The following is a 22,115-nucleotide window of genomic DNA, read 5'->3' as shown; positions in this document are numbered from 1 at the left end:
GACTTGGGAAGGAATTATTATTTACAATCATACCAAAACCCGCAAAGTCACTCCTCCTCTCATGCTGGTTTACAGCACACAACATATTCAATAACCATATGTGTTCTTGTCTTTTTGTCCATTGTAACGGGGAAGAAACTACTGAAACTCTTCTCAGGTCTTGCCTAATCCAGCACGAGCTGTGAAAGACAGACCAGGAATTAATCACGTACATGCTTTCTTACAACAAAACAGCCATGGGAATTGTCTCCACAGCTATAAGCAGAGCTGGAGCTGAATTAGGCTCAGCAAACCCACCAAAAATGCATTTTTTCCTTTGGGGTCCAGGATGGCAGTGGGACAGGGTATTTCCAGTAGTGTGGGACTTGCCCAGCACACACCAGACCCAGCATTGTAGTCTCTGTGTCTTTATCTCGAGAACTTTGTCTTGCTACTTTGTATGTCAGTGCAGCCTCTGTCTCATGGGATGACCCATGAGCAACCCACTGGAACCTGGTCAATCAAGAAGCACCTGCAGAAAACAAGCTGAAGTGCTTGAGTATTCAGCAATGTTTCACCAGTTACTGTAAAGGTTCTAAGTGTATCTTTCCTTATAGGGCTTTTACAAGGAAACCAGTTTTCAAGAGAACAAATTCTTATTGTTGACAGATTCTCACGTGTCTATTAACATTTTCATGGTCACAACTCAGGACACAAATGGCAGCAAAGGATTACCTTTCTCATTTGGTTTTAGTGTGAAAATATATTTGCTTTTGTCAGAAGGTGTAAGGATTGCAAAACCTTGTACAGAGGTGAAATCTTTCTTTTGATCTTCTGGAGATTTACAGTAGCAATAAAAACAAATAATGGTCTTCAAGCAGCAGCGCTGGAGGTGAGACTGCAAAACCCACAGTGTGTGAGAAGAACAGGAGCTTTAATGAAGTTTGTCATTGGCATTTGGTTTAACAAGTTTTACAAGCTACAAGCCTGGAAAAATGGATTAAGGTTAGACTGGGGCACAGTAACAGACCACCCGCTTTGTTATCACAGGGACTCGGCAACACTGTTTTGGTTGTACAGATTCTGTGTTTTCACAGCAGATTATAGACTTGAACCTGCTCAGCTGAGACAGAAATGGCAGGGAGGCACCCCCACCAGAGGGAGATTAGTTGTCATGCTCTGACCTTTCTGTGACTTACAGACGTATCTCTACCCAAAGCCATTTCACCCAGAGATTATCCTATTAAATTGCTGGGGTATGTCATCCTTCTGACACATCCAACAGGGAACCACAATTCCTTATGCTTAAAATAGGGTAGCATCTCTTGGAATAGGGAAAAATTCCTTGAAAGGGAAGAGTACACCACCCTTGTTCTTTACAGCCAGAAAGCTGAGGAAGGCACATCCCAAATATTCTGAGCAAACAGGTTTTTCTTCTCCCAGTTGTAGGAAAGGGAAGGAAGTTTGAGACTGAAGTTCTTCCCTTTACCTTAGAAGACGTAAGGTTTAGAGTCCTTTTGTTTGTCTGACATGTGCATTACTTTTTTAATATTCTGGTGATATGAATACTCAGTCATTATAAAATAAGCTTCCTCATCTCCTTTTGTATAAAAGAGCTGATGGGAAAGCTCTAAATAGCTATACTAATAACCTAAACTAATGACGAAGAAGTAAAAATGTCCAGCCCTCAGATCCTTCCACACATCCTTTATCTATCCACTTGAATTTCTTAAGTACTGTAACAATAAAAAATTCTGAAGTAATTTTCAACAATTTATAATTACATGGCTATATACAATATGCTTCCTTGCACAAGCATTGGAAGAATTACCAAGAATCAAATCCTCAGATCTTATAGATCTCAATATTAACCAACAAAACACTAGAAAGTGTAAATAGTTACATATATTAATAAATTAGAGTATGCTTGTGCAAATTTATCCAGTAAATCTGTGAAATAGCTTGATTTGATTTATATATAAACTAAATTGCTGGGGGGGAAAAAAGAGTTACAGAACCCAAATTTACTGGTTTTTTGGCTCAAAGATAAACAAACAATAAACTTGCCCTTCTGCTGATATTTATAAGAGAGAAGTAAAAACCTTGCTGGAGGCATGATGGCTCCTTAAGAGCCACCCTTAAGAGACTTCTCTACTCCAGCCAGGAGCAGGAGAGAGGACTGCCATTCTAATTCCAGGAAACCTCACCCTAAATTGAGAGTTCTACAAATTGTGTTCAAAAAGCAGTTAGGAGTCCTCAGACAAAGATTAGTAACGAAATTATATGGAACAAAATACGTTACTTTAGAAGAATCTTGCTGACTACCCTCCCATATCCTCTGAATTGCTCTGGATTATATTATAGCAGGCATCAGGGTACCTTTCAACAACATACTGTGCCACAGAAAAATACTTTTTGGAAATGCTCTAGTGCTAAGTGCTTTTCATCCCTTACCATGAATTAAAATACCTGTGAAGGTGTCTTAAAATAATCAACGAAGTCAGCTATGCTGCTAGTAAAACAGGAAAACCCCCCGAAAGAACATAACATCCATGGTTAACAACTGTGATTTCAGTAAGCCTGACTTCACAAAGCATCTTTAATCTCAGTATTTCCTTATTTCTGATCATCTGGTTATTTAGAAGGCATGCAGCTCTCCACATAAGGCCCCTACCCACCAGTTTTAAGACAAGAGGATGACCTTTCACTCAGGTGTTTACAAATTTGACAGAGAAGATGTGCAGGACCCTGATAGGGCTCTCATGGACAAAGAAACCCCAGTGTTACCAGGTAGAGATTCAGTTACCATTGTTCAAATGCACCCTCACAGTCCCTGCCTTGAGCAACTCAGCACAGCCACTATTTTAGTTTTTAGAGTAGAATTGGAGGACATAAATCTCTTCCTGTGAGTCCCTTGCCTTCTGCACAGTCTGAGGCCTGGAATTTCCCTGCTGACTCCTTGCAGTGACCTGGGAGCCACCACTGCACACTCACACTGGTAATTACTTTTGCACAAAGGGCGACTAGAGTGAGAAAATCTAGAGTGTTGTAGCTGGTGGGTTTTACCAGCACGGAAAGGAGGAGAAGGAGCCTGCCTGACACTTGGGCAGATTCTCTGTAGATAATATAACACTTTAAATTCAAGTGCTAAAAAGGCTATAAGGGCACCTTTCTACAGTACAGCATGAGCTGAAGGGACCAGCAGCAAATGATGATCAATAACAGATGATAAATTACAGGAGGTGCCTTATACACCCATACTGATGTGTCTGTAAGGTACCTGCTGCAATTTGAAGTCATGCAGGAGTTAAAAGTATGACTTCTAATTATGAAAATCCCATCCAAAGGGACATGAGATGTTCTCTCTGCCAAAGAGCTGATGTTATTTTTCACAGATACTAAATATGAACTGAAGGCTAAAACACTGATGGTTAAATTGCTTTTAAACAAGCATTTTTAGCGACTTCAGAGGTAAAGTTTAAACAATGAATCTTCTTTATTTGAGAAAGGATTATGTCAAATATAGAGGATAATTCCTTATATATTCAATTACAAGTGCTTCAGTTATAAGCACATACAGAAAAGATGCTGAAGCACAGATGCGCTCACTCCAGGAAAAAAAAAGCAGAAAAAAAAAAAGCAGTGCCCAGTTTCCCTTCTCTTCTCTAGAACTGAGCTGATTGTAAATTCAATCACTTTGCCCCAGACTGCCTGCAAGCCAGCAGAACAGCTCTCCTCAGAGGGCTGCAGTGACAGCACAGCTCTGCTCTGGTCTGCGTTTGGCAACAAAGAGCACAGGAATGACATCTGATGCCCAACATCACAACTTTAAGACACAGTCAGATGGCTATTATTTTCGCTGCCAGAACTAAACTTTATTTCCATGTGTGTTACATACTGGTATTTGATGTCAAGTACATTAAACTTACTTTAACAGAGGATTTAAGTGAGGAATATTTATTCTTCCCTAAACAAGAAGGAATGTAAAAACCTATAAGAAAAGAACTGTTTAAGCTTTGATTTGATTTTGGCAAACCAAACAGTTAAGTATTCTTCTGTTCTCTCCTCAGATCTTTCAAAGTACCAAAAAAGCATCTTTTTATAATCATGCAGTTGAAGAAAAAAATAGTATTACAAAATCCATTTCTTATGCTAAATATGGTTACAAATCAGAGTATTAAACACAAAATTCCCAATTCCTATTTTTAAATACAAATACTGTATTATATTATGAAATGGGGATAATTAAAATATATCAATGACTACAAATCTAGTAATTTAAAGCAAACAAACATGCTGTTTGCTTTCATGTGGAAGAATTAGGATATTGTATGGTTCAAGCACTGCAGTAATTTCTGTCAACTCCTTGATGCCCAGAATATCAAACCGCCAAACACAGAGACAAGTATTCAAGTCTGAATAGCACCAGGTGTTTTTCTTTTTTTTTCTTTTTTCCCTTTTAGAGATATTAACATTTAATAAAATGAGTGACGTTACAACCTTCCGAAAGTGACATGCACAAATAGAGAATTTGCTTTGAGTTTCCAACTAATAAGCTGAAAGTTTTAGACAATACTGAACAATTACTAACGTATTTCATGGTACACAAGAAAACAGTGCTTCCACAGTATATCCTCAGTTCTCAAGTACAAAAATATCAGTTATGGGTAGTCAATAGTTATCAAAATTTTTATTGGTACAGAATGAAAGCAGCATTTACTTTATTGTTTTTTAAACCATACATCATAGAATTCCCTAGTACACATGTGGAGGAGTGAAATAGGCTCTGTACTATTTACCTGCTACTGATCCTAGAGTGAAATACCTGCTACTGATCCTAGGTCCAGATTCAAAACCTTTCCTGGCCAAAACCAAACTATATAATTAATAGCAAAGGGAAGGCAGTTCCTCAGTGTGAAAGGTCAGCATTTAGAGTCTTACTAAAACACTATTTTTGAAACAATACATCACTTAAATGTATAATTACATACACTACAAGTGAGAAACAGGTTTTTATTAACAAGAACTATTGAGACTGGGCATAAACATCTTAACCACAAACCCTAGAAATATTATGGATGCTTTGATGTGGCCCTTTTTGGTGAGAGAATAGGAATAATGAAGTATGGCTTTTCAAGCTTCCTCTAAAAGCACATTTTATAAAATTTTGTATGTTTAAATTATTTTAGAGGACCCCTAACATTTTTCAGTAACATTCTTTACTAATTAGAAGCATTAATTATATCAGCATATTAAGCCATTGGCTGATAGCTGATTACCAGCATAACAGGAGCTGTTTGCTTTTGCTGTAGCTTTTTGTTTCTAAGGGAGGTACTTTTCTAGTGAGAGCCATCCTACAGTACTATCAAACATGTCAGAGGTTACTACATAGCTTCTCAAATAAAATCCTCAACAGTTTTGTTTTCCAGCAGATACTCATATCAAGCATATGCAGAGAGCAAATACAATCAAGTGCAGACAGTTCAAAGCTATATCTCAAACATATTGTTTTACAGCTACCCTCTGCAGAATAAAAGCCCCTCCTCATCCCAAAGAGATGGGGCGAGAAGGGGAAACAGGTCTGCCGTTCATGTAGGAGTTTGGCTAGCATAGACTTTTATTAAAGTTGTTAACAAAAATAGTTAAACATTTTTACAATTTAACATCCAGTCTGACAAAAGGCAAATCAATGAAAAAAATACAAAAAAGTAAAAAAGTGCACTACCCAGTCCAGTATTTTGCTTTAAAGTCATGTCACTTACAGTATATGAAAAATAAACCCAGAAGTGTAATTACTTTAAAATACACCGCTTCCATATTTCAGTATTTTACACATATATTCTATAGTGGAAGAGGAGATCTCTTAAAAACTTTACTCTTAAAATATTGAGGTGCATATACCAAGTGGGATAGACCTGGCAAGTTAAGTTGCAGTAGAGAATCCTTTCAAATTTGGCATTTCACTTACAAACCTTACTGTGCTAGCAAGATCTGTAGTACCTAAGCCTTCTAGTAAGAACAGTAATTTTGCTTAATGCAGATTTACTAATACAGACAACTACAAGAAATGGTGTGGTCAGCAACTCTATGGGATCTTAAGGAGATACGAGTCCTGATTTAGTTGTCAAATGGAACAATGTCACAACAAACTTTAAGGCCATGTTTTATTTGCTGATTAATGGACAAAAGGCAATGGATTCCCCCCCCACTAAATATTTTCTTGAAAGTCTGTGCTCATAAAAATCATGAAAAGTTGGAAAGACTTAATTATTGAAACTTTAAATATATTTTACACAATCTTGTTTGTACAAAAATACAAGTTAAATATAAACATAAAGCAATCATGATAATTTTATGTAAATTCATTTTGTGATATTCTGTTATATATAAAAAAGTTTCTCAGCTCTGTCTCATTTGTGAAAAGATCAATACCAGATTGAATCACTACTGGCAAAGGGCCCTAAAAAGCACACTTTAGCATTAAATATGTTTTACAATGTAAGTACCGTTTCCTGATTTCATCTTCTAAAGACTGGCAAAAGATAGGGCAGTATGTCCATAAACCAACAAATAATTTGGCTACAATGTCATAAAACACAAACACACAAATCTGTACAATAAACCAGTAGGTATGCAGTACGAACTTGTTACACACACACATACACAGACATGGAATGGAACTTAGTGAGACGCTGTTTGTAATTCACTGTTCTTCAGCCTGGCATTTTGTCTTACTTCATCAAATGAATATGACTTTGTTACCTTTCCATTCTTAAATACAGTGTGAAGGAGGTCCTGCAAGAAACACCATTGTTTTAGCAAGAGCAATTTGGCAAATGATCAAACAACACAAGTTACACAAACTCTAAAGTGAGCACACAAATCAAGGCTGGTAAGACTAGAGCTTTAACTATCAAGATAATCTTTACAGTTTCTTCTGATATTTTTCACTAATGGTTAGTCAAAAGAAAGGACTTGGCTTGGGCCATCCTGTGCACAGACAGCAGCTTTATGCTGGGTAGTGCCTTGATACCTTGCTATAGTAGTTTGTGAGAAAGATGACACTCAACCAATCAAATACAAATTGATTTTTTACAATTTTATATTAAATTAAATCTTTTTCCCCACTACAAAAAAAAATAAAATATCTTTCTTCACAGTGCCCTTTGCTCATATACACTTTGTAAAGCAGCACACTGGGAGGGCAATAAGCTCAGTGTGGCACTCAAAAAGTCAGCACAACAGCAACACTGAGCAGTCCCTGTGCTTGGTGACCTACTGCAAGGACCTGGAGCTTTAGGGAAACGGCCTCACAAAAGAGGACACTTCCCTGTTGTTCCCAGAAGCTGTACCACACAAATAACCCTCTCTAATATCCCAAGACCAAAAAAATTTTAGTGAATGATTTCATCTGTCAAAAATGAAGGGACTATATATGGCCTCATCTCAGAGCCAAAGTCTCATGGTTTGTGTTGAAGAGATTTCTCACCTTACCCCTCCCACCCTGCCCCAGTCTCTCTCTCTCTGAATGTTTATCACAAACATATGTACATGCATATGTGTATATATGTTTGAAACTCTTTTTTCTTAGATCTTTGCATCCAGAGCACAATATCTACAGCGTGTATAACTTAGTTTTTTTCATCTTCAAATTTCTCAGAGATCTCAGTTTTATCCTTATTGTTACATAAAACAGTGTGCCTAGTAGCACAGAAACAGGCTTCTGTATATCAGAGAACTCTAGAAACTTCCAGCTTCTAAAAGCCAAAGTGCAACTTGACAACTTATTTTCAGTCCTTTAAATATGGGAAGAGAGTCAACATGCAGTTAAACATTTCAATGTTGCACACTGAAAAGGCAAGAGATATCAAATCAAAAGCTTGAGATTGGCCTAAAGTTTGTGTTTATTTCACTGAAATAGCATTTCATTTTGCAATTGTTAAGAAGTCACAGGGAAACTGAATTCCTGGTTTAAATCTAAAAGTTGGAAAACTGGGCAACTACTCTGTGTACAGAGCATTAACCCCTGAAGGAACTATTTAAAAAGTCTCAGTGGGGAAGTATAAACAAATTTTAGTTACATCTGTCCCTCTTCCACCTCCAACTACTCAAATTGTGCAATATACTCCAAACAAAACTACTTGGCCAACATATATTCTGCAACATTGAGACATCAATTTTGGGGAAACAGCAGCAATGTTCTCTTGTTTGTGAAGACAAACAAAAGATAAAGATCTCTAATTGTAAAGCATAAATATTCTATTGGCATTTTAACATTCTGCTGGTTACCGAATTTGGCACTGGGGACACTTTTGAGGTAATAAGATGCGAGTTGAACAAAAAGACAAACAGAAATAAATTCTTAAGTTATAACCTGCTTTTTCTCAGTCTATTTTTGCATGAAGAATGATGTAATACATTTCTAAAATTCATACCTGTCCATACTCTTCAAGATCTCCCTTGCCTTCTTCAAGTGTCACATACTCTCCAGTAGGTGTCCTATGCAACGACAGCCGTCCTTTCTTTGACCTTTTGTTGGGATCGGCCACGGGATCCTTGAAGACATTTACCTAAAATGAAAAGAGTATTTTTTTAAAAATACTTTGTGGCTTTGTGGGACTCGTGTGTACCTAATGCAGATGGTGGTAATGTAACAGGAAATGTCAAACAGGTTTTCAGGTGGGGAGGCCTGTATTGGAAGCATAATGGTAGAAGCTGTACAAAGACATACCCCAAGACCGTTGGTCACCACGTAACTACATTTGAAGGAACAGTTTAAGAGATCTCTCGTTAGTTTCTGCAACAAAGCTCCACCAGATCCAAAGGCAATATTCTCAATACTCCATTTATTCTTCTTCATTCCCTCCACAATCTAATAAGAAAAAGAAAATCATGATGGAGCATACTTTTAGGTCACGCCATTTTTCCATAAAAATATTATACTACTTAAACAAGATGCTTTTACAGACAATTAAGCCAACTAACATTCAGTTTCCAGGAGATGTATATAATAATTCGGTCAATACTTGGCACACTGTTTGCATTTTTATTTACGGTTTCAGCATGGCATAATTACAGAAAGCTTTTGCTGTAACACTATTATTATGCCAGCACATATACTTTCCAAACTAGGGTGGCACAGTAATGCAATGCCCAGAGAAACAGAGCTCTAAAGAAAATAAAAGACTCCATGAGAGTACTTTAGAGCCTTCCAATTTCTCAGAATTGTGGGAAGACCTCAAAGCAGAGCTTGTATCCTGAAACAATGCAGTCATCTTGCTCATCAACTCCAGAATATTATTACCCACTCTGACCAATGATTTGTACAGAGCAGTTCTCTTGAAGACACATTGTCTAGAATTAGATTAGCAATTTTGAAGATGGGAAATGAAAACATATCAAGCTGCTTTAAGTTTGCTTTGCCATCTTCTCAGGCAGGTACAGATCAATGTGAACTGCACTGTAAACAATAGTTACGGTAAAAATTACTGTATCATTTCCCCTTACCCTCATTCTATCCAGACAAACATGACATCCTCTAGCCTGGAGTAATGGGAGCTTGCTTAGTCATGCTCATAAATGGCCAAGATTTATTTCCCTGACCTATTACCTTTATGGCAGCCTGAAATTATGGTTATAGCCCCAATATAGAGTTGAAACACTCTCTTCTCCTAACATACTAACAAAAGCAGGTGAGAAAACCTGGATATGGATTTTTCTTACCTACACTGTCTTTTGAGGAGGTAAATGTAGGTAAACTCCACCTGGACTCTGAACAAGTTCTGTCCAGACACTGACCAAGCCTGAAGCCATGCGAACTGCTGGCCAAACTTCAGCCAATGTCTTCTGCTCCTTTCATTATGCAGTTTTATAGCTCAGGTCTGACACTGAACTTGCTTGAACATGCCTGCAAGAGGTAGCACGAACTACCTATATAAATAACATCCTACACCAAGGCACGTGATGCTTAGACTTCATGTCCACTGCAGGTTAACTTGCAGGTTGACAGATGTTAGACCAAGTATAGCATAGCTGGGCCATGGCAGTTTAACCTTCTTGCCTGGATGAGAAGAAATGTGAACCCCCTTACAAGTCGTGTTTCTGCTCTCATTTACAGATGGTTTGTTCACCTTGTGCTACAGGCACAAATCCTTGCTTACTCTAGGTGAAGATCTGGCTTCTCACTTTCCTCTCTCTCAAAGGCATTTCCTTACTCAGACTGATCTTTGTCTGGTGAGGGGTCAAGAGAAATCAAGACTAAGCTGAAAGACAGCTCTAGTGACCCGCAGCAAAGGCCCAGGTAACAGCTTCCTTAGGTACGGGGAAGAGATAGGAAACAGTAGCAGTAATAGGAAAGAAGGAGGAGATTTGAAACAACTGGAGCCTCCCCCAAAGGGAGAAATAATACAGAAGAATTTCTTGTCTCACACTTTCAAACCTATATAGGAGAACAATTCAGGTGTCAAGGTTTTGACCAGCTTCCTCTGACCGTTATGAGCATGATTAATACATCAACTATGACTCCAGATTAGAGGATTTTGTTTGCATAAAAATTTAGAGATATCTGGAAATTGAATGTTCAAAGAAAATCCTTTGAAAGTGTAGTATATTGTGGGGTTAGCAGATTGGAATGATTTTAAAAAGTGAAAATGCAAAGAAAGTCAGAAAAGTTTCCTTACCTGTTCTACCAGCATCCCCTATTAAAACAAAGAATTTTAAAATCCAGTTTATACTCTGAGTTGTTTTCTATATTGTTGTTTCATACTTTGGATAGCTAAGTGAGACTCTGGATAGCTAATCGGCCATTACCCATTCTAGATTTTCCTATTATACCCATTACCTTTCCTCTGACCTGTAACAGTAAATCATGTCTAGAATCTAACATCGATGTGGAGTAATTAGAATAATGACTTGCATGGGTTATAAGGGGGAGGGAAAAATTATGGCCACAACAATACATTTGTTTTGTTTATGTAAACTCCTTTCGGAAAAGAATGAATTATACTTCAGGGCTGATTTGGTTTTGGTGGGTTGTAGGTTGTTTTGGGGTGTTTGTTTCTGTTTGTTTTGTTTGTTGTTTTGTTTTTTTTAAATGGTAAACAATTACCCAATCTTCTGAAAGTCAGCATGGTAACCTTGGTTTTGCTGACACAAGAGCATGAAGAGACCCATGAAACGTAAACACAACTAAAATCAGTTTGCAAGATCATGGTCATTTTGCTCCAACATAAGTTGCTGCTGTCAAATGAGAAGTGTCTCCCTCCTTCCTGCCTGTTTCTCCCAGCTCAAAACAACAGTTTATTTTCTCCTGTATAGTGCTGGCAAGTACTAGCCCTCCCTTTTGGGATAATTTAGTTCACTAAACCACAAAAGTGGTCATTTTTGGCTGAGTCAGTTTGCTGCTACACGTGTGGTCTAAACTATAATGACCAGCAGTTCAACGACCAAAAGCTGCCCTGAGGCACAGCAAGATTACAGTCAGGAAGAGATGGGAAGGTCCCACCAGGCAGCAGGTAGTTATGTCTGCTCTGAATATCTTGTGGAACTGGATCTTCTACAACATATTACAGGTAGAGTTCTCATAATTAGGTGCAGCTTGATGAGGAAAATATGTAAACAGGCAGATCACCTGAATAAAGAATTGCTCATCGTGTCTCTTATCCTCCCCCAACAGCTGTTGCAAATATTTTCCTACTCTATTTAGAACATGGAGAGCAGAGCATTTTTCACTCTAATGCAAATATTTTAAATACTAGTTTTAATATCTTGACTAGAATCAATGCTATATGAGCATCCTTGAATTTTGGCCAGTATAACCCACAGAAAGTAACCCGAGTTCCTTACAAGAAAGAATAGTCCAGTTTCTTTCCTGTGACAACTCACGAACATCACAATCACAACATACTTTGCCTACCACCAGCATCAGTCCTGTTAAACCACTGTTGAGAACAAGTTTTCTTTTGTGTGGTTTTTGGGTTTTTTGTTTTGTTTTGTTTTTTTTTTTAACAAAGAGAGTGTCTTCCCCTGCTATTTAATGATAAGACTTTCTTTCCAGCTATTAACCTCTTGTGCTTGTGTTCTGTAAAGCACACTAGCATAGTTGTATGTTCTCAAAAAGCCACATGGGATGAAAAAATAAAGTAAAATAAAATTTACTTTAAAGGGTGTTGGAGGCAGAAGAAAACTGTAGTGTGTGACTGCTCTACAGTTGGCATCTCAGGTTACAATCTCAGTATTAACTGTTCTCTAAGGATCCAAGTGACAACTCTGAGTTCTGTCATTGAGGTTCACATTATGTGCCCATGTTAGATCCACAAATAGATTCAGACTAATTAAAAAACAAACCTGGTATCTCTCTTACTCTTAATTTTGAGGAGCAGTAACAGTCAGCTTTGTTAAGAACTTAAGGATGTGTTGGTCTAGAAAGCTAGGACAAGCGTCAATAAATTCAAGTAAAATTAATCTTAAATTTATCCAACTTATTTCTGTTTTTGAACTCTAATACAGCTGGAGAAGAATGATCAAGGACAAACCTGATAAAGTCAAGTCCTCTTCCTTCTACATGCCCTTTATCATCTGTAGTCACTGCAGTCTGTACCCTTGTACCCATATCGTATTACCTAAAATCTATATCTACTCAATAGTGGAGAATTTATGACTAGTTTCAAGCACACAGCATCTCCTAAATAATCATTTTTTGTCTTGGTGAAATTGTAATTTTGATTCGGACTACAGCCTAATCTGTTACACATATATTTTGGTTTTCAGTGATCCTTATTCCACTAGTTGCCAAATCAATGAACTTGCTTTCCTTACCCTTGGTTTTAAAAAGCCTCCTTCAAAACTACACCTTCAATATTTGAGAGCAAACACACTTCAGATGGTACATAACTAATGAGCCAAACCAGTTAATTACTATTGCTGTAGCACAGTGATCATGCACAGTGTGCCTTAGACATCAATGAAGGACTAAACACAGCCAGATTTTGATCTCAATTAGACTTGACAAGCATGATGAAAGCAAACAAAAGGAGAAACGGTGGAAAGAGAAGGGTTACAACAAGGGGATTAGCAAATTCCTTTTAGGGTTTTTTTTATGCATTTTAATAATTTCCTGTGGAGTTTTAATGAATTTGTTTTACACATTATGATATCGCTGCCAATGTCTGAAATGAAGGGCAGGGATGGGGTCAGCAGTCTCTGCTGCAATATCTGACTAGTCATAACAGAGTCCAGATTAAATATCCACGTTGCCAGTGTCACCCTGACACATGAAGAGGATCTCCTACCTCTTGCAACGTGTTGATATCCACACCATCCCCTTGAATAACTCTGAGATATGGTGGCAATAACTTGTAGCCTTTTGAATTTTCTGTAATGGGGAACTTCTTCCCCAAGATCTCCAAGACCTATTGAAAAGAGAAAGGAGACAGTTCAAAATGAAAATAAAAATCTGCCGTTCCAATAAAGAAATACAATTTCCACACTTGAATCATTCTCTCTAAAAAAAATAAAATAAATCCATAAATATACCCACATAATCATGCTCTAAATCTACCCGCACAAATAAAAAACATGCCAGCCATTGTGGTGGGAGCCCTTAAAGCAGTCACAGACCATATGGTCTTTGTGAACTTGTACCCAAAAGCTAATCAGAAACATGCTTCCCTCCTTTCTCCCTTTGCTTGCTGTGAATTTTTGTTATTAAATGTGTCAACTGAAGATTCTGCTCTTCTTTTGACCTCCCTTAAGACAATGGATGAGGCTTTCAGTTTTCTGTGATTTTGTAAGCCATGAATACTTAAAATGAAACACTTCAGTTAGGAGCTTTTCTTATCAGCTCTGATAAAGGTCATTCACAGTTCCTATTTGTGACACATCACTTGTCCCAAAGGAAAAAAAAAAAAGTGTTAAAGCTGTATAGATCCAATTTGATAGAGTACCAATGTGCCTAAAATTGCCCCTACTTTCTTATTAGGACAGTGCTGACAGCTACTCAAATTCAGAGGTATCAACAGCTTTTATTAGGAAACTGCAACAATCATTATGCTCTCTAAAGAGCAATGAGGTAAGAAGCATTTTTCAACTTGGAGGTTGTGTGCCACTGACTTAAATGCACATCTTAGAAAAGGGAGAAGAGCACTAAACTTGTATTTGTAGCACGAGACAGTGATTTAATAGAGGACGCCAAGATATCTAAACTAAGAAGTTCTATTGACCTGCATTTATTAATATTTAAATGTTCCCAATCGTATTTATTATTAAGTGATGAAAATTTCTCTTTATAGAAGCATTCTAGCATCATTACCTCAGCAAAACTGGTAACAATGCACAAATGTATTATGCAAGAATGGGTTTGATGAAAAATACTAAACTATTTAGGCTGTAGTTTCTATATCTACTCTGAAGTGAACTAAACATTTACATTTTTCATAAGCCCAAATTAGCCAGTATCAAATATATACGATGCATATCAAGTTGCAGCATTATGTTTCTATGTTTGCTAGCCAGTCATTACAAAACAAATAACCGCCCTCCCAATCTTGTATACAAATGACTTCAAGAAAGGATTACCTTTAAAACAGTGTCAAGGGGATTCCCAGAATCTGGTCTAATAATAAGTGGCGCCTCTGGACTTCGGGCTTCAATTATATGCCTTAGGTCATCACCCCATATTTTTTCACAAGCGTTGTAAATGTCGTAGCTGTCACTAACCACAGATACAGGCACTGAAGAAAACTGTGTTACTATGTGTTCAAAAGCATCTTTTTCATGATCTTTCCCCCAGGCTGTTATGGTACTGCAAAGGCAATTGAAAAATTCATATTAAAGTGGCACTTGTACATAAAATCATATATTCTGTATTTCCTACCACCAACAGTTCAAGATAATGATAAGCAATGTGATTACAAGACAGCATAAACTATGTGCTTATCAGCTCTGTTGCATGGATAATAAGCCTATATACTAAATAAACAGCACCTTGAATTTATCTTTGGCACTTCAGACAAACACTTCGCACATGAAATTCTTTCACATGTAAATGTGATTTTTTTATTTTATGAACATTTGTGAGAGAGTCTCTCTTTTAAGTCTGAAATTCAGACAGTTAGGGAACTACAGATGCAAGAACAGAACATCTGCTCTGGCAACTTCACACTACAAAATGGGAAGTTGAGAACGAAGCACCATATGTTAGAAAAATCCTAAGAAGAAAACAGAATTTATTTTCTTTTTTAATAGTGATATAAAACCATTATTCTCACTCATATAAACATTCTTCCAGAGGAACCCCAGGCCATTACCCTTGGTACAAGGGTACAGGCAAGCACATAAACCAGAGTTGCTGAGAGCAGTAATAAGTTACTGAATGCCAGTTGATCTGCAGTAGCTGTTCTGTACGTGGCTGTCTCAGACCAGCTGACATAACTGACTTTAGTAACCTGCGCACAAAGACCCAAAAACGCTCTCAAGCACAGTGTAAGAGTCAGTGGCATTGAACTTTTACTTTAAAATTCCATCATTAACTACTGTGTGGACAAGCCTCAGATCTCGGTAGTGAGGAGACAAAACAAACTTGGCTTTGCAGAGATTGAGGCAGTTCCAGGAACAGCCCTGTTGCCATGCCAGAGGAAAGCACCACACTCACACCACCACCTCACATTGGAGATTGTGGAATAGTATAACAATTCTGAAAAAATTTAGGTCTCTTGTATGAGACCCTTTTCGTGTATTAACTTGGAAAGGGCGGCTGCAGTCTGCAGGTGGCAATGCAGACTTTATGCAGGGCAGTTTAAGCTGTCTGCTCTAATGTCACCACTTCAATATGCTGTAAAAAAGACATTTGATCTCTTGACTCCATGTGTTTGCTTTCATTACAAAAAATTTTATAATTGCTTGGGCCATCATTTTTTGAATTTATCTGTAGTATTAAGCTAAGCTAAGAGAAGAAATTTCAGACAAAATTTGTCACTTCTACTGATCAAGCAGGAGTTCTAGAACAGCACTACAGCAATGGTACAGAAAGTTCTGTGAAGCAGTGCTCCTTTAAAGGTGATCACTAACCTACAGGGACTATTCATGTAAGCCTTTCTATTATCTGTCCTGCAATCCTAAGTGAATGCTATTAAACTGGCTTTTGTGCTCAATATGAAAAACACAACCTTCTTTCATATTCTGCTCATTTCAGTGTGTAGATTTGCAACTGAAAACCAAGGATTTGCATTCAATCCTAACCTTGTACAGCATTTGGATACAAAAAAAATAAGAGCTCTCCATCTCAAACATCTGAGATCAGTTCCTTACTCTTAAAAACTCATTCACAATTCTTAGTGAAAGATCAAGGATTTACCATTGGCTGAACTGGTTATGCTGATGGGGATCTTAAGAGTAACTACTTCTTCTGGAGGGAGAACATGATCTGTGAGAGTTCAGAATTGCCACTTACATGATTTTTCAATTTATGATTTTATGTTTAAAACCAAACTTGAAGTTCGTAATGTGAATCCTCAATATCTACAACATACAAGCCTTCAAGTCTATTCTAAAAAGAATAATCCAAATTTACTTAGACCTGATAAGAAGGTTACGGTTAAAAACATTTCAAACACATTTTTAGTTAAGACCAATCATGCCTGGAACATACAGAGGCATCAGTACTCAACTGCAGCCTCTACAGCTGGATCAATCATGGCTAATACTGTATGGTATATTTCTGGATACAAAGATGGATAAGAAAAAAATTACATTCTGTTAAGCTGTTTTTAGAAAGGCTTAGCCTAGTATCTTACCTGTGTTCAGCAGCTGGAACAGAATATCCTGGAACTGGATCTTTTGTACCATAGTACTTTTTAATTAATGCAATTCCTGCTACAGTGTCTGTTCCTTTGAAGTTCACCAAATGAGCTGAAGCTCCTATGCCTGCAGTCTGAAAAAGATGCAACTTTCAGTTTCCATGTCAAATACAGGAGCCTAAATCCAGTCACCATCCAGCACTAGTTTGCAGTTAGCAAAACTCTGACTTAGTTCTTGTTTCACCAATACTCTCTTCCTGCATTTACACAGGGAAGACATAGGCAAAAGCTCTCCCAGTCTAGTGCTCACAGTCCAGACACATACCTACCCACCCCAGATCTCCCCCCTCCACAACTAGTCCACAGTGCTCTGTGCATTCACAACTTCAGTGCAGAACAGGGACACAGATATCCGCTACAATCCTTCATAGTTAAGAACAATTAGATTTTTCAAATTATTAGACAAGTAGTATTACCTCTTGTGAAGAAACTCCTCTGTAGCCGAAGTCATGCAGTTTATACTCCAGTCCTTCTAAGCTGCCAGAAGTCTCTAGCAAATATTTGGCCAAAATCTTTTTCTGCTCTCTAGAATTTGTAGCCACTGTGATTGGATACCATGACTGCACAAGAATAGTCTAAAACAAAACCCATCACAGTATTAGGTGTATGTTTGCTTAGAACTTAGCAATGCCCACTTGGCATTTTAGCAGGCACAAAAAGGTCTATTTATTTTCATTCCCTGTACAGAAAGTACTGATTCCTCCAACAGTTTGCTTTGGGGCTTAAGCAATTAGCCTTTATAAGCTAGCTGAGGTATTGACCTTCTCATGAATTATCACTCCCAAACTACTGACACACAGTTCCCCCATCCTCCTTTTTTTGTGGATAAAAGTACCGGTGAATTTCCTGTAAAATTATTACAATCTCCTACCAGGTGGCAAAAAAAAGTCTGTGTAAGAGGACTACAGAAAAGGAATCCAGGCTTACTAAAAGCAGAAAATGAAAGTTGCCAGAGATTTCCCTTAAAGCAATAATAAGGGATTCAGCCTTTAATTTAAGTGCACTAATATTTACTTAGAAAAAACATATTAAATTTCCAAAACTGACCTCAATCCAATTTGTAAGCCAGTAGCACTCTGGATCTGTATTTTCTACTGTGAAAAGAACATTTCCTCTGGGAATTACAGAGCCCTCAGGAACAGCCTTTATTTCTATAGGAAGATGGCCATCATATTTCTGTGCAAGAAACAATAATATTGTTAGACAATGGGAAAGATTACCTCTCTTTTTTATTTGACTGCAATGAATAGAAGTCAGTTCTAAATTTACTGATAAAGTTTTCTTCTTCTTCATTTCTTTCAACCCTAAAAATAATAAACCTACCAGTCCAAATAAATGAGAAAATCCACTTTTATGAAAAAAGGAGGAAAATTCTGTAATCTAAAACCCAGTCTCTTTATCAAACAAATGATGGTTATCAGTTGTATTCCTTGTGCAAACTGAGCCAGGAAGGCTTAAGCGTTCTATAAAAATAAAATAGTTCTACCCACAGAACAAGATATATTTGCCACTCAGTTTTCTTCAGTGCTTTTACAAGAAGTAAGTTAAAAAAAGTGTAGTTATTATCTAGACCTTCAAAAGGTCTCTAGTTTTGCTTAGTATAGATGTGTGCTTTGTTAATTTATTACAGCAGGATCCATTTAATAACTATTTTAAAGACTTTTTCATCTCAATTATTCACTAAACATGGAATCTCATATTGAAGTGTCATTCTTTTGTCAGTCTGTCATCCCCGAAGGACTAAACATTGTATGAAATATGCCTTTGGAAAAAGAGTAACTTGCAAACAGCAACTCTATTAGAGTAATTACAACTTTCTGAAAGAGCTCTGTGAGCTAAACTGGCAATATTGATAATGTTTTGGATGGCAATATTTTTTGACAGAAAGCTTCTCATGAGATATTCTTTAAAGGGAATAAAAATTGCACCAATTCAGAGAAATTACAGATTCATAAGTAGCACCAAAATGTATTCTCCAGTGCCCAAAACACATCAGAAATCTCTTCTACACTAGACTTTAAAAGTCTATTCAAACATGTAATAACCTAAAGCATACTGTGTTTATACCACACAGGGTTTAGTTGTCAGACTTGGAGATACCTGGATTAACATTTACCCATTCATCTCCTCTCGGTACAAACTGATACATGCACATTTCAGATTCATTTTGGCACTTCACTCACGCAGCCACTGCACCCTCCATTTTACCCAACACATCTGAGGCAACTCAGCTAGAGAGCAAACAGTGGCAGGTATATGAACACACATTGGAGTTCAGTGAGCAGAAGCAGGGTCTCTGTGTGCATTTAAGGGCATACAAAGACCCAAAGGGTACATACACTTCCAGTTTGAGAGCCACTGGCATCTGAGATCAAGATGTGACAATCATATTTGGGTTTTATATTAACATATCATGGCGAGGCTTCGCGAACGAAGATTTGGGAATATACATATGATTTTAATAACAAAATCTGACAAAGGAATAAACAATGTATACAAGAGGAAGGCTTATTTTGACTAAATCAAAAGTTGAGTGGACTTAGTTAAACCATGTTAAAACTCAGTGAGGACAGACATGCAGCATTAAAAGCATATTAATTCAGTTTTTCCAAGGAGGGATCAAGCTTACTTCAAATACAGACGAGAACAGTTCACAATGTATAATGTAGCTTAAACACAAATATGAATTGAATTCACATTTGTAGTTATTTGAAATGGATGCAAGTCCTCTACAAACCTCTCCATAAGTCCCTCTTACAAAACTGGGGGCTTATTTACCTTGTTGCCATTTGAAACATTTAGTTGAAATTCACTCTTCTTTTGCACAGCTATGGTCCACCCCAGTGGCAAGATGACATCCAGATATAATCATAGACAGATGCCATCATAAAAATACATACAGGACTCAAACTTTTTATCCAGGAAAAAATAAATGCAAAGGACTAAAAAACGTGCTTTCAAAAGCTAAAAATAACCATTCACCAGAACCCACAATGAAACTTAGCATTTAATTAATCTGCAGAGATTAGAGCAGCTCTGATGAATGCTATTAGTCTGAATCTGCTGCTTTTAGAGAGAAGAGATGTTTGCAATTAGTTGAAGTCTGACACCTTTTTAAACTACAAGGAAATAGGATAATTGTGGAAAGACTTAATCTGGAAGGTTTTGCGTGTGAGAAGTGCTCAAGCCTTGTACTTCATAATAAAGCTCAACTTTCATATTTCTGAAAAATTTAGGAAACAATTGAACAACACATGAATTTATTGGAACTATTTATACACCCAAGAAGTTGTAATGCTTTCTGCATTAGAATAAAAATTGTTACAATTAGTTAGAGAAAGCAATGTAAATGATGCAAGCAACCACTAAGTGCTATATTACACATGGAGACTTGCCAACAAGCCCCCACTTACATGAGCTGGCTGACGGCAGCCATAAATCCTTATTACCTGCAAAACCGTATTTGGCATCTGAAGGGATGAAAATTACTTTTCTCTAAGGAATTACAATTATATGATTATTCTTTGACAGCTGCTACTCCCCGTACACAAAACATGAGAAGCTAAATTTATCCAGTCTTTACTATCAAGATTAAAAGTATTTATCCTACAGTTCATTCAGAAATCCTTCATGATGATCTCAAACTATTTCATGATTTTTTTTACCTCCAGAATATAGTTCCATCCCTTTTCATTGAAGACATCATCTTGAAAATGCTCCCTATATACTTCTTTGGCTTCCTTGATTTTCTCTTTGGTCACCACTTTACCTGTAGTTTCAGAAACACATGAAAGCTTAGAAACTTATAATGTTCATCAACTGATAAACTAAATACAAAAAGGTTCAGGCATAGCAAAGTCACTTTGCCTTCAACAAAGACATGAAGAATGTGTCAAATGCAGTATGTTTAAACAAAATTTTAGTTTAATTTATTACATGGATTAGGATGCTCAAGAAAGCAACAGGATAAAATACACTTGGAGTTTGCAGGTGACTCAGAACAATTTGAGACTACTATTTTTTTATGATGGTCAAAGCACTGTCAAGAGGTTTGGTCATAGTGCTTTTCCCAGAGGAATGTTTTGATAGTGCAAGTTGACACAAGGGTTAAGCTACACTGCTCCAGGGAGAATCACCATGGAGAGGTGTTACAACCAACCTTTGACTGACCACTTTGTGATAGGAGCCAACAGACAAAGCACATGATTTGAATAAGCATTGCTACTGCTCTAGGGCCAATCGTCTACCTTAGAGAACAATCCTCAGATTGCTAAAGACAAAAGAAATAAAATTATCAAGTGTTTTGATCATAATGGAATTTCAATCTTTGGCAGGATTGGCAGAGATATTCATTAGCTCAAGATAAAGATAAGTAAGTCATATGACTAAAGTTTTCCTTCTAAAGCTTGGCAGAAGGCAACCTGCATTCAGGTCAGATATTTGTACATATATATCTGTACATATTTGTACAGATATTCAGGTGATATTTGTACATAATGCAAAAAAGCAAACAGCGTCAAGGAATTTTCTTAAACTCTTAAAACTAGCACTGTTAAAACCATTTTCACATGTAGCTGACATATACCATGATCTAAGCTGAGGGGCATCCAAAATATAAGGAAAATTAAAACCATTATTGGTTTACACAGTAAACAAACCAGCAAATACAGACTGAAGTTTATGTTCAAAATGCAAAACGTGTTTTCCATTAAATCTTCTATCTGCTTTTGAATCCATGCATAGTCTTGCTTTATTTCCATTTATTTTAATTTAGCCCTCTGAAGTTGGGACATGCACACCTCTTCATTTTTAATAAACCACTGGCATAAATAAAGATAGTAGAGAGGTGTCTGAATTACAATTTTACGAGAGTGGACAACTTATTTGCAGAATCGTATAAATAAGATCTTATGCATGTCACTACTTATGGTATACCAAGATAACCTGGAATTGTTTTAACTATAAGACTACAGGTTTGAGAAAAAATAAGATATTTATTTACAGGAAAAGTTTTACTGGAATTTGAAACAGTTACCTTTTAAATATTTATTCAGAATGTACTGTAAACCATAAAAAACAGTTTCTTCATATTTCACTTTCCTTAGTTTGGAATTTTCAGTCTTCTTTTCACGACATTCAAAGTAGGAATATACTTTGCTTGTGTTAGGTGGATATTGCTTGTAGTGTGTAACCTACATTAAGAAAAACTTCCGTAAGACCTCAAAGCATCACTATAAAGCACAATAGCAATCATATTTGGACATAAAGCTTAAGAGTAACTCC

The 22,115-nt window shown here is 37.0% G+C and overlaps 1 protein-coding gene across 4 annotated transcripts in view; it reads right to left on the bottom strand.

Moving 5' to 3' along the window:
- Window positions 1-4,425: 4,425 nt before the first annotated feature.
- The window catches only part of NAMPT (nicotinamide phosphoribosyltransferase), a 29,365-nt gene continuing 11,675 nt past the window's right edge, over window positions 4,426-22,115 (bottom strand). For 2 of the 4 annotated variants that reach the window (XM_017811490.1, XM_017811492.1), the window contains exons 2-12: window positions 21,868-22,024; window positions 20,498-20,601; window positions 17,880-18,008; window positions 17,249-17,407; window positions 16,770-16,906; window positions 14,554-14,779; window positions 13,269-13,388; window positions 10,659-10,676; window positions 8,711-8,851; window positions 8,415-8,549; window positions 4,426-6,774 (exon numbers count right to left, since the gene is read on the bottom strand). In XM_017811490.1, the coding sequence (XP_017666979.1) occupies window positions 6,661-6,774; window positions 8,415-8,549; window positions 8,711-8,851; window positions 10,659-10,676; window positions 13,269-13,388; window positions 14,554-14,779; window positions 16,770-16,906; window positions 17,249-17,407; window positions 17,880-18,008; window positions 20,498-20,601; window positions 21,868-22,024 (1,440 nt within the window). In that variant the 3' untranslated portion in view covers window positions 4,426-6,660. The remainder of the gene's footprint in view (window positions 6,775-8,414; window positions 8,550-8,710; window positions 8,852-10,658; window positions 10,677-13,268; window positions 13,389-14,553; window positions 14,780-16,769; window positions 16,907-17,248; window positions 17,408-17,879; window positions 18,009-20,497; window positions 20,602-21,867; window positions 22,025-22,115) is intronic. The other 2 variants (XM_017811491.1, XM_017811493.1) reach the window with 1 other exon arrangement.

The sequence above is a fragment of the Lepidothrix coronata genome, unplaced genomic scaffold (assembly GCF_001604755.1).
Source record: "Lepidothrix coronata isolate B3197 unplaced genomic scaffold, Lepidothrix_coronata-1.0 Scaffold32, whole genome shotgun sequence".
Classification (NCBI taxonomy): domain Eukaryota; kingdom Metazoa; phylum Chordata; class Aves; order Passeriformes; family Pipridae; genus Lepidothrix; species Lepidothrix coronata.
This window is presented reverse-complemented; position numbering and strand designations above follow the sequence as displayed.